Source organism: Pinus tabuliformis, chromosome X (assembly GCF_031772625.1).
Source record: "Pinus tabuliformis cultivar Carrire ecotype Pingquan chromosome X, CPIR1, whole genome shotgun sequence".
Taxonomy (NCBI): Eukaryota; Viridiplantae; Streptophyta; class Pinopsida; order Pinales; family Pinaceae; genus Pinus; species Pinus tabuliformis.
Window position 1 is genome coordinate 1009263473 of NC_142308.1, and position 12746 is coordinate 1009276218.

The window sequence follows — 12746 nt, forward strand, 5'->3', positions numbered from 1 at the left end:
TTATCACATGCCACCACTTTTTAAAGGATGTACTTTGGATATATTGCCCCCTTTAGAAGTAGAAACCATCTAATGGGATGCTTGGTTAACCCCATTTGGAGCTTGGAGACATTAGCACATGCCAAAGCCCATTATGAAGTCCCCACTTGTTGTCCATGGTTTGTAAGCTCTTTTACTCAATTTCCTTGATGACTTGTTGTACTGGAAGGCTAGGGGAATTGGATCTTATGCGGGATTACAGGTGGTCTCCATCTTGGGTGTGGTCTCCCTATACGTGGTCTTAACCCTCCAAAGGGCTACATTGGCACATGTAAAGTGTGTGTTGAGAGCCATGGGTTTCCATAGCAGTAGACAACACTCCATGGATCCCTAGAGATGTTTAGAGATTGCTCGAGATTCACCTATTGGATGAGGAAGATGCACCTGGTTCACCTTTGCCCAATCAGCCCAACATTTGTACCATGCATTTGGTAGACGACCCAGGACTTGTATGCTGATGTGACATCACTTACACCATCATCTGAGTCCTTACAGATGGTCTACAAGAATTTTAAACTTACTTAGAGACCCATGAGGTCACTTGTGTGCCCTCATAGCCACTGGGAGCACCACAGGTTTATTATGTGGGGAACAAGGGGCCAATCCCTTGTCCATTACTTTTAGAATTCCAATTGATCATTTTGGCACTTATGTACTTCATTAGGCTTCTCAAAGAATCCAACGACATGCATTATTGATTATTCGACCTCTTGGGATGCTTGTTATTTTGTTTATGAGCTAGTTTGGTGGGCTTGTCACAAAAAGTTAGTTATTTACACATTATTTTTATTTGGTGGGCTAATGTAGGGTTAAATTAGGTAATTCGAACTCCTAATGAGTGTATAAATATGAGAGACATGAATTCATTTTGTATCATCACTTGGATTGGATCATTCTCTCTCTTGAGAATTTCGCATTTCCTTCTTGGTGGACGAAATTGGAGCATGGATGAATTTTGATGTTTGGATTGCATTTTCTTATCTTGGAGCTTCTTAATGGGCAAATGTATTGATGGTTGGATATATCCTCTTACATGTAAGTACAATTTTGATGTTATTCTCTTTTACTTTGTCACATACATTGATCATGGGATTTTCGTTATTTTAGGGCTAATTGCTGCATGCATTTACTGCTTCATTGTGGAATTATGTTTCTATATAGCATATCTCTATGTATGGGCCATGTTTGTTGAACGAATTTTCCTAGAGATCAAAGTTATCTTGATAAGCCATCTTGATTTGCAAACAAAGTATAAACGCTTTAAGGTCACTCTCTTTCTTTGCCCTAATGATAAACAAAATTGCCCTTAAAGCCTCCTTGAGCTAGAAACGAGATCCATTCTCATAATTCTTCTTGAATCCATATCCCCAAAGTAATTAGGCACTGATCCGCCATAGGGAGATCACCCTAAAACCTCTGTTTCTTCGCCTTTCACCCCTTCTTTTCTAGGTCTAGCCATGCTGGGTCACCTAGGGCATCATTTTCTCGACAAAGTAGCCATAGAAAAAGTTCGATCTCCTGGCCTCTACTGCGCTGGTGTGTCCTCAAGGTCTCTTCCAAATTAGAAGAAATTTTGACAGTGGGATTGCGAGATATCCCAAGCCTTAGTCCTGAGACCAAACTTTTCCTTGGTGTTCCCTAAGCTAGTACCTCATATCAATTTGGCACCTCTAAGTGGAAACTGTTGTTTTGATTGCTTCCCTTTCATTGTTTAGGTTAAGATCGTCATTGGTTGCTAAACTTCGTCCCCTTAGCCTAACATGGGTCCACTTAGCTCTGTGTGGTCCCATACCTTTGAAAAATCAATTCTTCGAAAACCACTTGGGAAACCAAGCTCAATAAGGATTTTAGGGTTTTGGAAGCTCCTTTACAATTCACACCTTTAACCTAGCCCTTGAATCCTCATCCCCTTATCCTAGGTAGCTTTGTACCTTGCTTAAGAAGCAAGCAAGTCCCATTCTTGAGCCTCCCCTAGGAAAGGGTCCTTGAGATCACTTCACACCCATCTTAGTTGATCTATCCTTTATAAGTGATTCTCTATATATTGGGTCTCCTCCCATCGTTTAAAGTCTGTAAAGAGTAGGAAGCTTTAGCTGTGGTCACAGTGGGCTTTAGCTTCATTGTTGCTCTTGACCTAGCAAGTGGCCCTCTAGGACCTCCCTACTAGTTTTAGCAGTAACAAGGCTCTTTTCACCTTACGTACATATTTTAAGATGAATGTATGAAATAGGTCATTCATCCATTAGTTGGTGAAATGTGGTAAACTCGACCTTTGTACCTTATTGCCTACTTTCTTACTTCAAAGTAGTTGTTTGTGACACCTTAGTTCTCTTATTTATTCAATGTATTATGACTCCATTAACCCAATAGGTTGGTAGGCATTGGTCATGTTGATGCCACCTAACACACACGCCTTAGTTAGTGTGAGAAAGTCCCTAACCCCATAAGGTGTGGCTTGGTGGCAAACCTAAGAGATGGGGTTGTCACCTATTCCGAACTCTCTCTGTTAAAGCTACCTCATAGGTAAGCTATAAGGGGGGTGCCCCCTAATGAAAAGTTAGATGAAAATGGCATGAGTTTCTAGGAGATCCTAAGTCCATGGGACTACTTCATAATTATGAGCAAGCTTAGTGAATATGATGAGCAATACAAGATATGGATTCAATAATCAAATAAATATATTCTTAATGATCATCAACACATCATTCAAAAGATAAACATGTAAAACCAGTGCCTTAATGATTGCTTCAAAAATAATAAAGACTTGCCCAAATGTAAATAACAAGTAGTCCTGCAACACAAATCAATGTTAGATAAAGAGATAATGATTTGCAAGATATAAATTGTACTTTAAAGAAATGCTTTAAGCAAAGATACTATCATTCATGAGCATGTAAAGTAGCAATTTATAGGACAATGACTTGCAAAATGAAATGAAATGAACCAAAGCTTTACTTGCCCAAAAAAGATATTGCACTTGCTCAATGAGATACTTCAATAAAAATGATAACTTCAATAGATATTCACCATAACAAGTACACGAGATAAACTTGCAAGTAAGAAAGCTTTAGAAATAAAATCAGTTAGAATGATATGCACTTAGCTAAGATTAGATGCAATTATCTTGGTAAGTTTGAGACTAAATGCTTATTCTAAAGTGAGATATTATCCCTTCAAACTCTTACCAAGGAGTAAAGATTGGGGTGATTGTAAGGAAGAGGGGTTGAGGACGCACCTATCGTCGCTAACGATACCCTTCACCTAATCCTTACAATCCATGTGTGCCTTCGTTCCTACAAGGGGACAATGCCACCTTCATAATTGCAGGGTCACACACCTTTACCTTGCTCCGTACTAAATGGAAGAATTCTCAAGGAAAATCTTGGTCTTATATTTCTATTCAACCAAACTTATGCTTGGAGGTAAATTTTAAGAAATGCAAGTTAAACTAATATGCCTAAATGAGATGCATCTAATTATTCCCAAAGAATTGTTGATTGCAATGCTTCAAAATAAGAACAATGAGATAATGCTCAACATAAATTGGAAAAATGACTTCAATTGGAGAAATAAATGGAAATTAGCTCACAATTGTTGCATGTGTTTCACAAATTGATTGAAAGTAGACAAACTAAATGCTTAAGATAAAATTGCTTCAATATAATGCACCAAAATTACCAAAACATGTAGCATAAGTTGACACAATAATGAAGCATATATCCAAATAGTTGTGAAACAATTTAATAAGTTGAGTGCAAATTGGATAAATCAAATCTTGTCCACAAAGTAAAGTGCTTTGCAAATAAATGAAATTGCTTAAGGGACAAGTTGTCAATGTTGAAGCATTAGATATGCAAGAACTTGGATAGCAAAAGTAGCAAAAGAAATGTGAAGTGAGGTTGTGTCACTTCCCAATTAAGTTTGCAAATGAAATAAGTAAGAAATAACTAGGAAAATGAGAATGCAAAGTCAATCCTCCCACAAAGTCCTCTCTGTAAATGAGGAGGAGGGATGCCATGGGTAAAATATGAAGCTCCCACAAGCAAATTTTGATCTTTTATTAATGGTTACAATGAGTAGAAAGTGTGAAATTTTTTGAATCTACACATCAGAAATCCTACATCAATCACTGGTTTATCATCTCCTACTTGTTATTACATTCAACAAGTTATTTAATTTATAAATAGTGATGAAAAACACGACTGCACACTTGTAACGACCCATCTATAAATATAAAGAATGCAAGCATAATAGCAGGTATACGGTACATGCATATGATAGCTACATATGCATATGTCGCATACACCGCACTAGAATTTTATACTGAATTGATTATAAATGCTAAATACCATGACGCTTCTTTGAATAGAGGTTCTACTCATTCATCAATATTGCTTAATTTATGGGTAGATCTTAAAAGAGGACTATATATATTATATATTCTAGATTATTGATAAAAATTATATTAAAAAATCAATAAAATTAATTTTAAAAATATATATATATAAGAAATTAAATAAAAGGAGCTCTAAGTATAAAGTTATAATGTTATATTAAAAATATATATAACAAAACATGGTGATATATATTAAACATAATGTTTATAATGTTTAAATGTAATATATATAATGTGATATATACAACATAATATTTACATTAAAAGAATATTTTAATAAAAATAGAATATGGATTCAAAACGTACATCATATACATCCTCGACCTTAAAAGAGATAAGGGAGGAATATGTAGGGGAGGAGTGTGTCATCAACAGGTTGAGCGGTGGGCTGCAGATGGAAGAGCGGCCACCGCCAAACAAGAGAATAAAACCACGAGACATGGATTTGGGGAGGGACACAAAAACCAGAAGGAAGAATTGTGAAGGAGAAGGAAATCATCCACAGGAAGAGCTTGAGTGTTCTGAGGTTCTGTGCACGGGAGAACAGTCGGCTTCTGTTAAGAAGCTTATTGGATTGAGTAGCCAGGCTTTGCTCAGTCTGGCTGGGTGGATTCGGTCTTTCGGTAACTGTAGCAGTGCAGCCGGAGGCATCTTCAATTGCAGGAGTGCAGGTAGGTACCTCAACAGTTCCGTTAATTGATTTTGTCAGGTTTCAGGAAAATGTTTTAACAGTTCCGTTAATTGATTTTGTCAGGGTTCAGGAAAATGTTACAGGTTCATGATAAATCCCTTATTGTTTTTCTTTGCATCTGTTTTTCGGTTCTTACATTTGGTATCAGAGTGTAGGTTAAACCCTTTCGACCTTACCGACCCTACGCATTATGTAATTCTCTGTGAATTTTAATTCTGTTGAAAATGCTGCGTAGAGAGTCCAACCATGTTTTGAATCAAAACCTTTTGTGAGTTGGCTAGCACAAAGCTGCACAGCTTGTGAATCTAAACCCTTGGTCAATTCTTGAGAAGTTTCTGATGTAGACAACGCATCCGAAACCTCCTGTAACTGCGTACACAACTCTTCTGTGTAGTATAATCTGGCCTGCGCAGACAATTCGTCTGCCGTTAATCCACCCAGAAACTAAAAAAAAACGAAATAAAATGAAGAAGAAGAAGAAAATCTGCATGGAGCGGTCACAAGGACGCCATTTGTAACAATAAATACGATTCTCATCAGCGGCAACATCGGTAGATGTTAGAAATGGGATAGGGAAACTATAAGAAATTTGGTAAGAAAAAAAACACAGCAAGAAACTCGCTAAATTGAGCAGAAAACCCATTAATTCTCTGTTGCAGCAGCTAAAATGGAGATTCGGAACCCTAAGCTAACCATTGATCTAAACGCGGAACTGAAAGAAACCGCCATGCAGTACATTACCACGGACCCGTTAAATCTGGTTATAAGATATCACGGTGTTTTGCCTGCAGTGCAAGGGAACGCAGCAGAGCAACCAGGGTTAGGCCAGAAACTTAGTTGCGGTTACTGCGACAGGGCGATTAATGGCAATATCAGTGGTAGTAATAGTACTAGCGGCATTGTGTGCGATGTTTGTGAGCGAAGTTACCATGTGGGATGCGTGAAGCTGAGGCCAAAGCATGCTTCGGCGTTGGACGACTGGATGTGCCCCAATTGCTCCAAAGGGAGCAGTGGAAGTCAGCGATGGTTGGAAGATCTCACAGAGAAATGATATAGCCGAGGAGGTTGAGTATGCAAAACCCTTTTATCACCGCTAGAGGAGCAAGTAAAAGGATCAGACGATCTCCCTCCCATTAATGGATTCCTGCAACACGCAGCGAGCTGTTAATAAAGGGGTTCGAACTGGAGACAGTTCCCGTTTACAAGTGCTCTGTTTGCCGCGTGGCGGTGGCCAACAAATACTATCTGAGAGCAATCCAGAAGCATTGTTAGAAGAACACAACAGTCACCATTTTGGGAATTTAAAATAAATAAATAAATAAATCGAAAGGATAAGCTTAATGACTTCAACAATAACAGAATGCTGATAATACCAAAAGGCATAATATTACACATCCTAAATTCTAAGAGACGCCATTAAAAACAACAATTAATTCCCCAGAGCTCAGACAGTGCCTATGAATACGTGTTCAAGAGGTCCAGCGTGTAGAAATTTCGGTGACCAGGCCGCACCCAGGAACCAGTAGCACCGCTCAGATTTGACGAAAAGAGGACTCGATGGCAGACTTATATACCAACTGGAATGTGTAACATGAGAGCAGTTTATGATGCGAGTATTGAGATGATGAGATTTATGTTTATCGCTCGCCAAATCTAGCTGTTCAGGCCGTTCTCGGTTTCTAACGGCACGTAGAGGAAGCCCCTCCTTTTCCATAAGGGAAATGCGTAAGTCAGCCACAACCCAAACAAGAGATTGAGAATCTTGTTTTACATTGCAGTAAAGACGTTAAATACCAATTTTTTTTTTCTTCGCTCAGGCCGCCCACCGTGAGGCTCGAATCCACGACCACAAGGTTAAGAGCCTTGCGCTCTAACACACGCTTAGAGCGGGCAGTCACCACCTGGACATGCTCATTTCCATGTGTCGAGATAGTTTTTTGTACTGTGGCCAAATGGCACCTGTATTCTTTTTACGAGTGTCACAGACTGCTTGTTGTTGCAAAGATTAAGTTCGTATTCGTTTCATTTGTTGATCATCTAAAGTTAAATAGCCGCATTGCAGGTTACTTTTCATTAATCTTTCTAACAATAACCCAGTTAATGAGATACAGCTACGTTATTAATTTATTTATATAAATATTTCAATAAACGTAAGAATTTTTATTTTACCTAATTTAAATTTATATTGGGATTATTTTAATATGGAATAATTTCATTAATATTGTGTAAGAGACAATTGAAGTATATGAGATACAACTACGTTATTAATTTATTTATATAAATGTAAGAATTTCAACTATATTTATATAAACGTAAGAATTTTTATTTTACCTAATTTAAATTTATATTGGAATTATTTTAATATGGAATAATTTCATTAATATTGTGAAGGGACAATTCAATTAAGAGAATCTAAATATTTATAGATTACGACCTGATTCCCAACTATTCTCTTGAAATTTTAAGCAATATACCAATGAAAAGTATACATTCAAATTATTTAAAATATTCAAAATATTCCAACCGAGAAGAGAGATGATGTTATAAGTAGCATGGAGTAGGAATCCAGCGAAAGAATTGGAGACACTATCACCGGTTGTGTGGCAGTAATCAGTTATCCCCCAAGAAATGTAGGAACAAGAGCTTCCATGGCGGTAAACACTATAGCCGCTGAATCATCAAACACCAGTCCATGGACATCTCATGGAACTGCCAGTAGAGGAAGAAATTCGAGAGGAATCAACATGAGAGGACGAAGCTCTTTATCTAGAAATTCACGCCCTGATTCAAGAGGATCAACGCAGCTTAATTGTTGGGGATGTGGAGGACCGCATTTTCAACGCGATTGCCCAGAAGCTTCGTCAAATATATTGCATAGGACTGGAAAGGAACCAATATCAAACAATCAAGGTAATCATAGAATTCATGCAGTAGTCGGCAACGACCAAGCAGCACATCAATCCACTGTAGTGGAATCTTCAGGTATTATCAATGGTATAAAACTCAAAATCTTATTTGATATTGGTGCCACAGATAGTTTCATTTCGTCATATGCATTAAACAAATGTGGGTTGGCAGCTCGCAGACAAAATGATTTCAAACAGGTGGAAATGGCCTCAAGAGAACTCCAATCCGTGGGCTTTAGTGTGGATCAATGCAAAATTGACCTAGGGGTCTGTACGACTAAATTGAAAGTTTATGTCACAACTTTAGGAACTTATGATCTTATCATAGGTATGGATTGGCTAGAAGCTCATCAAGCTTGGGTAGACTGTTATGGGAAAAGAATTCTAGGTATAAATGATGAAGGAGAAGCAATCCAAATTCAAGGAATCAAGAGAAAGGTATCTTTACGCTACATATCAGCAATGAAAATGAAGCGTTGTTTAAGGAAAGGTTGTCAGGCATATGTAATTCAAGAAATAAGCAAAGAAAAAGGACCATCCTTAGAACAATATCCGGTGTTAGCCGAATTTCCGTATGTATTTCCAAAAGAACTACCAAGATTACCCCCTGTAAGAGAGCTGGATCTCACTATTGAATTAAAATCTGGTACCCAACTGATCTCTAAAACGCCTTATAGAATGACAGCTCCAGAACTTCAAGAATTGAAAATTCAATTGAAGGAACTACTGGATATAGGACATATTCAGGCCAGTATATCACCTTGGGGCGCTCCTATAATTTTTGTGAAGAAGAAAGATGGATCTTTAAGATTATGCATAGATTATTGGGACTTGAGTCGAGATTATTGGGACTTGAGTCGAGCTACAGTAAAGAATCAATATCCTATGCCTCGAATCGATGATCTTTTCGATCAAATGAAAGGAGCTGCTGTCTTTTCAAAAATTGATCTTCGATCAGGCTTATCATCAGCTAAGGATTTCTGAGAACGATATTTGTAAGACTGCATTCCGGACACGTTTTGGACATTATGAATTTACTGTGGTACCATTTGGATTAACAAATGCACCAGCAATATTCATGAATCTTATGAGCAGTGTTTTCCGTGAATATCTTGATCAATTTGTACAAGTCTTTTTAGATGATATTCTCATCTATTCCAAGAATAAGAAAGAGCATGAAGATCATTTACGGATAGTATTGTTCTGCCTTAGAAAACATCAGTTGTATGGAAAACTATCCAAGTGTTCATTCTTTCAGGAAAAGATTCATTATTTAGGTCATATCATATCAAGTGAAGGGATTTCAGTAGACCCTGAGAAGGTAAAAGCAATCATGGAATGGCCAATACCGAAAAACGCACATGAGATACGAAGCTTTATGGGTTTAGTTGGTTACTACCGAAGATTTGTGGAGGGATTCTCCAAAATTGCAAAGCCGATTACAACCCTTCAGCGTAAAGGTGTTAAGTATGAATGGACTGAGGAATGTAATAAAGCATTCTCTGAACTGAAAAGACTACTCACCAGTGCACCAATCCTAAGAGTCCCTGCTATGGACAAAGATTTTATGGTATGTACTGATGCATCCAAACAAGGGCTGGGGGCAGTATTGATGCATAATAGAGGAGTGATAGCATATGCTTCCAAAAAGTTAAAACCTCATGAAGAACTCTATGCTACTCACGATTTAGAGTTAGCCGTTGTAGTACTAGCTTTAAAGATCTGGAGACATTATCTAGTGGGGCGAAGTTTTACACTTAAAAGCGACCATCAAAGTCTACAATATTTGTTCACCCAAAGAGACTTAAATGCCAGACAAAGGCGATGGAGTGAATTCCTAAGTGAATATGACTTTGGAATATCATACATTAAGGGAAAAGAAAATGTAGTAGCAGATGCTTTAAGCAGAAGACCTCGGATATTTTCTCTCATACCTATTAAAGTAGACTTAAGACAACGAGTACTGGAATATCTCATAAAAGATAGCTGGTATTTAAAGGTGAGATCTAGTCTTGAGGGTAAAAAGCCAAAAGAATCTAAATTTGAAGGATATGAACTAGAAAATGATGGAATCTTACGATTCCATGGAAGGATGTATATTCCTGATAATAAGGATCTTTGAGACACTATCCTTAGGGAAGCCCACAGAGCAGTATATTGTGCACATCTTGGAGTAAAGAAAATGTATTCAGATACTAAGAAACTCTTCTTCTGGTTAGGCATGAAACATGATATCGCCCAATTTGTTGCAAAATGTTTGGAATGTCAACAAGTAAAAGCAGATCATTGTCATCCAGCAGGTCTCTTGCAACCTCATGACATTCCTATGACCAAATGGGAGATTATTTCTATGGATTTTATCACTGGGCTACCTCTTACTTCTCAAAGACACAATGCCATTCTGGTAGTAGTGGATAAGTTAACGAAAAGCGCACATTTCATTCCCGTAAGAGATACTTACGAAGTTGCTGACGTAGCTCGAGTATTCATAAATGAAATTATCAGATTTCATGGAGTACCTAAGAAGATTATATCTGATAGAGATTCGCGATTCACTTCAAGATTCTGGACTTGCATGCAGTCAACCTTAGGAACTCAACTAAATTTAAGCACTGCTTACCATCCTGAGATTGATGGGCAAACAGAAAGGGTAAATCAAGTAGTTGAAGACATGTTGAGAATGTATGTTATGGATCAGCAATCACACTGGGAAAAGTATTTACCCTTAGTGGAATTTGCATACAATAATAGTTACCACAGTTCGATTGGAATGCCTCCATTCGAAGCATTATACGACAGACCTTGCAGAACACCGTTAAGTTGGGACAGGTTAGAAGATCAAGTGATGATAGGACCAGAATTAATCCAAGAAATGGAAGAGCAGGTAAGACAAATTAGACAACGATTAAAGGAAGCACATGATAGACAAAAGAGTTATGCTGATGCTCACAGAACTGATAGGAAGTATGAAGTAGGGGATCAGGTTTTCATCCGCATCAAACCAAATAAAAGTACTATTTGATTCGGAAAAGGGACAAAGTTGTCACCCTGATTTATTGGACCATTTAAAGTCCTGGAAAGAGTTGGACCTGTCACCTATCGTCTTGCCCTGCCACCTCACCTGCATAAAATTCATAATGTATTTCATGTATCTGTATTAAGACATTATATAGCTGATCAATCTCATAACCTTCAATGGAAGGAATTGCAAGTATCGGACGAGGGAATCGTATCGGTCGAACCATTACGTATACTGGAACGTAGGGTTCGACAGCTCAAGAATCACCTAGTAGACCAAGTTAAGGTCCAATGGGACAAGTATAGTCCTGGATCAACTACTTGGGGAGATACAGAAGACATATGTCAAAGATACCCAAATCTGTGTCAATTTTGAAGAACTTTAAACTATGTTTAGTATATATTTACTTCACTGCAAATCAGAGACTCAGAACCATTTGAATGATTATATATAAACATGAAATTTTGTGACGTAATCTATGTTTAAATTTTGCTGGTACATGGATACCAAAACGAAATATGTTATTGATCTTACTAAATTATAGTTGTCAAAGTAAAGTTTAAGGCAATTAAATGATTTTACTTCTGATAGGAATTAAGATATTATAAATCTGTTTTATTTATACCTGTCAATATGATCGATGGAATAGAAATCAAGGAATAATTACATTGTAAATGAAAGTCAATGACATGAATAAAATATGGCAAAATATGTTATACTGTAGTTGACATATGTGAATTATACATAAGTTATTTTGAATATGCTAATGCACATTTTATAAATGCATGGATAAGTGTATGATTGCAGATAATAAACAGTTACCAAAATGACCACGTGATGACAGAACCTCAGAACAATTAAGGCTCAAAGAGATTCTATGATAGGGTATTAACCCTAATTCTACTGGGAGGGGTGGAGGTATTGCCCACCGTTTATCCTTCGAACCCTGGAGTCATGGGAGGACTGTGCGAATCACGCTCCCCTAGACGTATGATGATGACTGCCGGATGCCTACTGGGAATCAAGTCGGTATAACCGACGCTGTCACCGTAGATTTTATGAATGGTTAGGTCAGTAAAACTGACGCCATGGCATACTCTAGTAGAGGATGGATAGGATGGGAGCGGAAGAGATTATGAATGATAGAATGATTTTAGAATAGCTTGGGAAACTGGATAGGGCAAGGCATGACCATTAAAATCATAAACCTAAAAATATTCAAAAACACTAATTTTATAGTCTCCTTATATTAAATAAGAATTTTAACCTCGGTTTACAAACCTAAGAAGGATGTACTAATTGCTATCATAAGTAATCAGATAAGATAAAAACTCTAACTTCGGGACGAAGTTTTCTGAAGGGGGAGTGTATGTAACGACCCATCTATAAATATAAAGAACGCAAGCATAATAGCAGGTATACGGTACATGCATATGATAGCTACATATGCATGTGTCGCATACACCGCACTAGTATTTTATACTAAATTGATTATAAGTGCTAAATACCATGACACTTCTTTGAATAGAGGTTCTACTCATTCATCAATATTGCTTAATGTATGGGTAGATCTTAAAAGAGGACTATATATATTATATATTCCAGATTATTGATAAAAATTATATTAAAAAATTAATAAAATAAATTTTTAAAATATATATAAGAAATTAAATAAAAGGAGCTCTAAGTATAAAG

General features: G+C 37.2%; 2 protein-coding genes across 2 annotated transcripts in view; both read left to right on the forward strand.

Annotated features, from left to right (window-relative positions):
- LOC149143170 (uncharacterized) overlaps positions 1 to 12746 on the forward strand; it is a 106945-nt gene that overhangs the window by 37655 nt on the left and 56544 nt on the right. The window lies entirely within an intron of this gene.
- Positions 5794 to 6177, forward strand: LOC149143171 (PHD finger protein ALFIN-LIKE 2-like). Its single transcript, XM_089451714.1, has one exon. The coding sequence runs from the start codon at positions 5794 to 5796 to the stop codon at positions 6175 to 6177; it is 384 nt and encodes a 127-aa protein (XP_089307840.1).

Excerpts from the sequence above, each read along its gene's own strand:
- LOC149143171 (XM_089451714.1), top strand. The coding sequence starts at position 5,794 with ATGGAGATTCGGAACCCTAAGCTAACCATTGATCTAAACGCGGAACTG.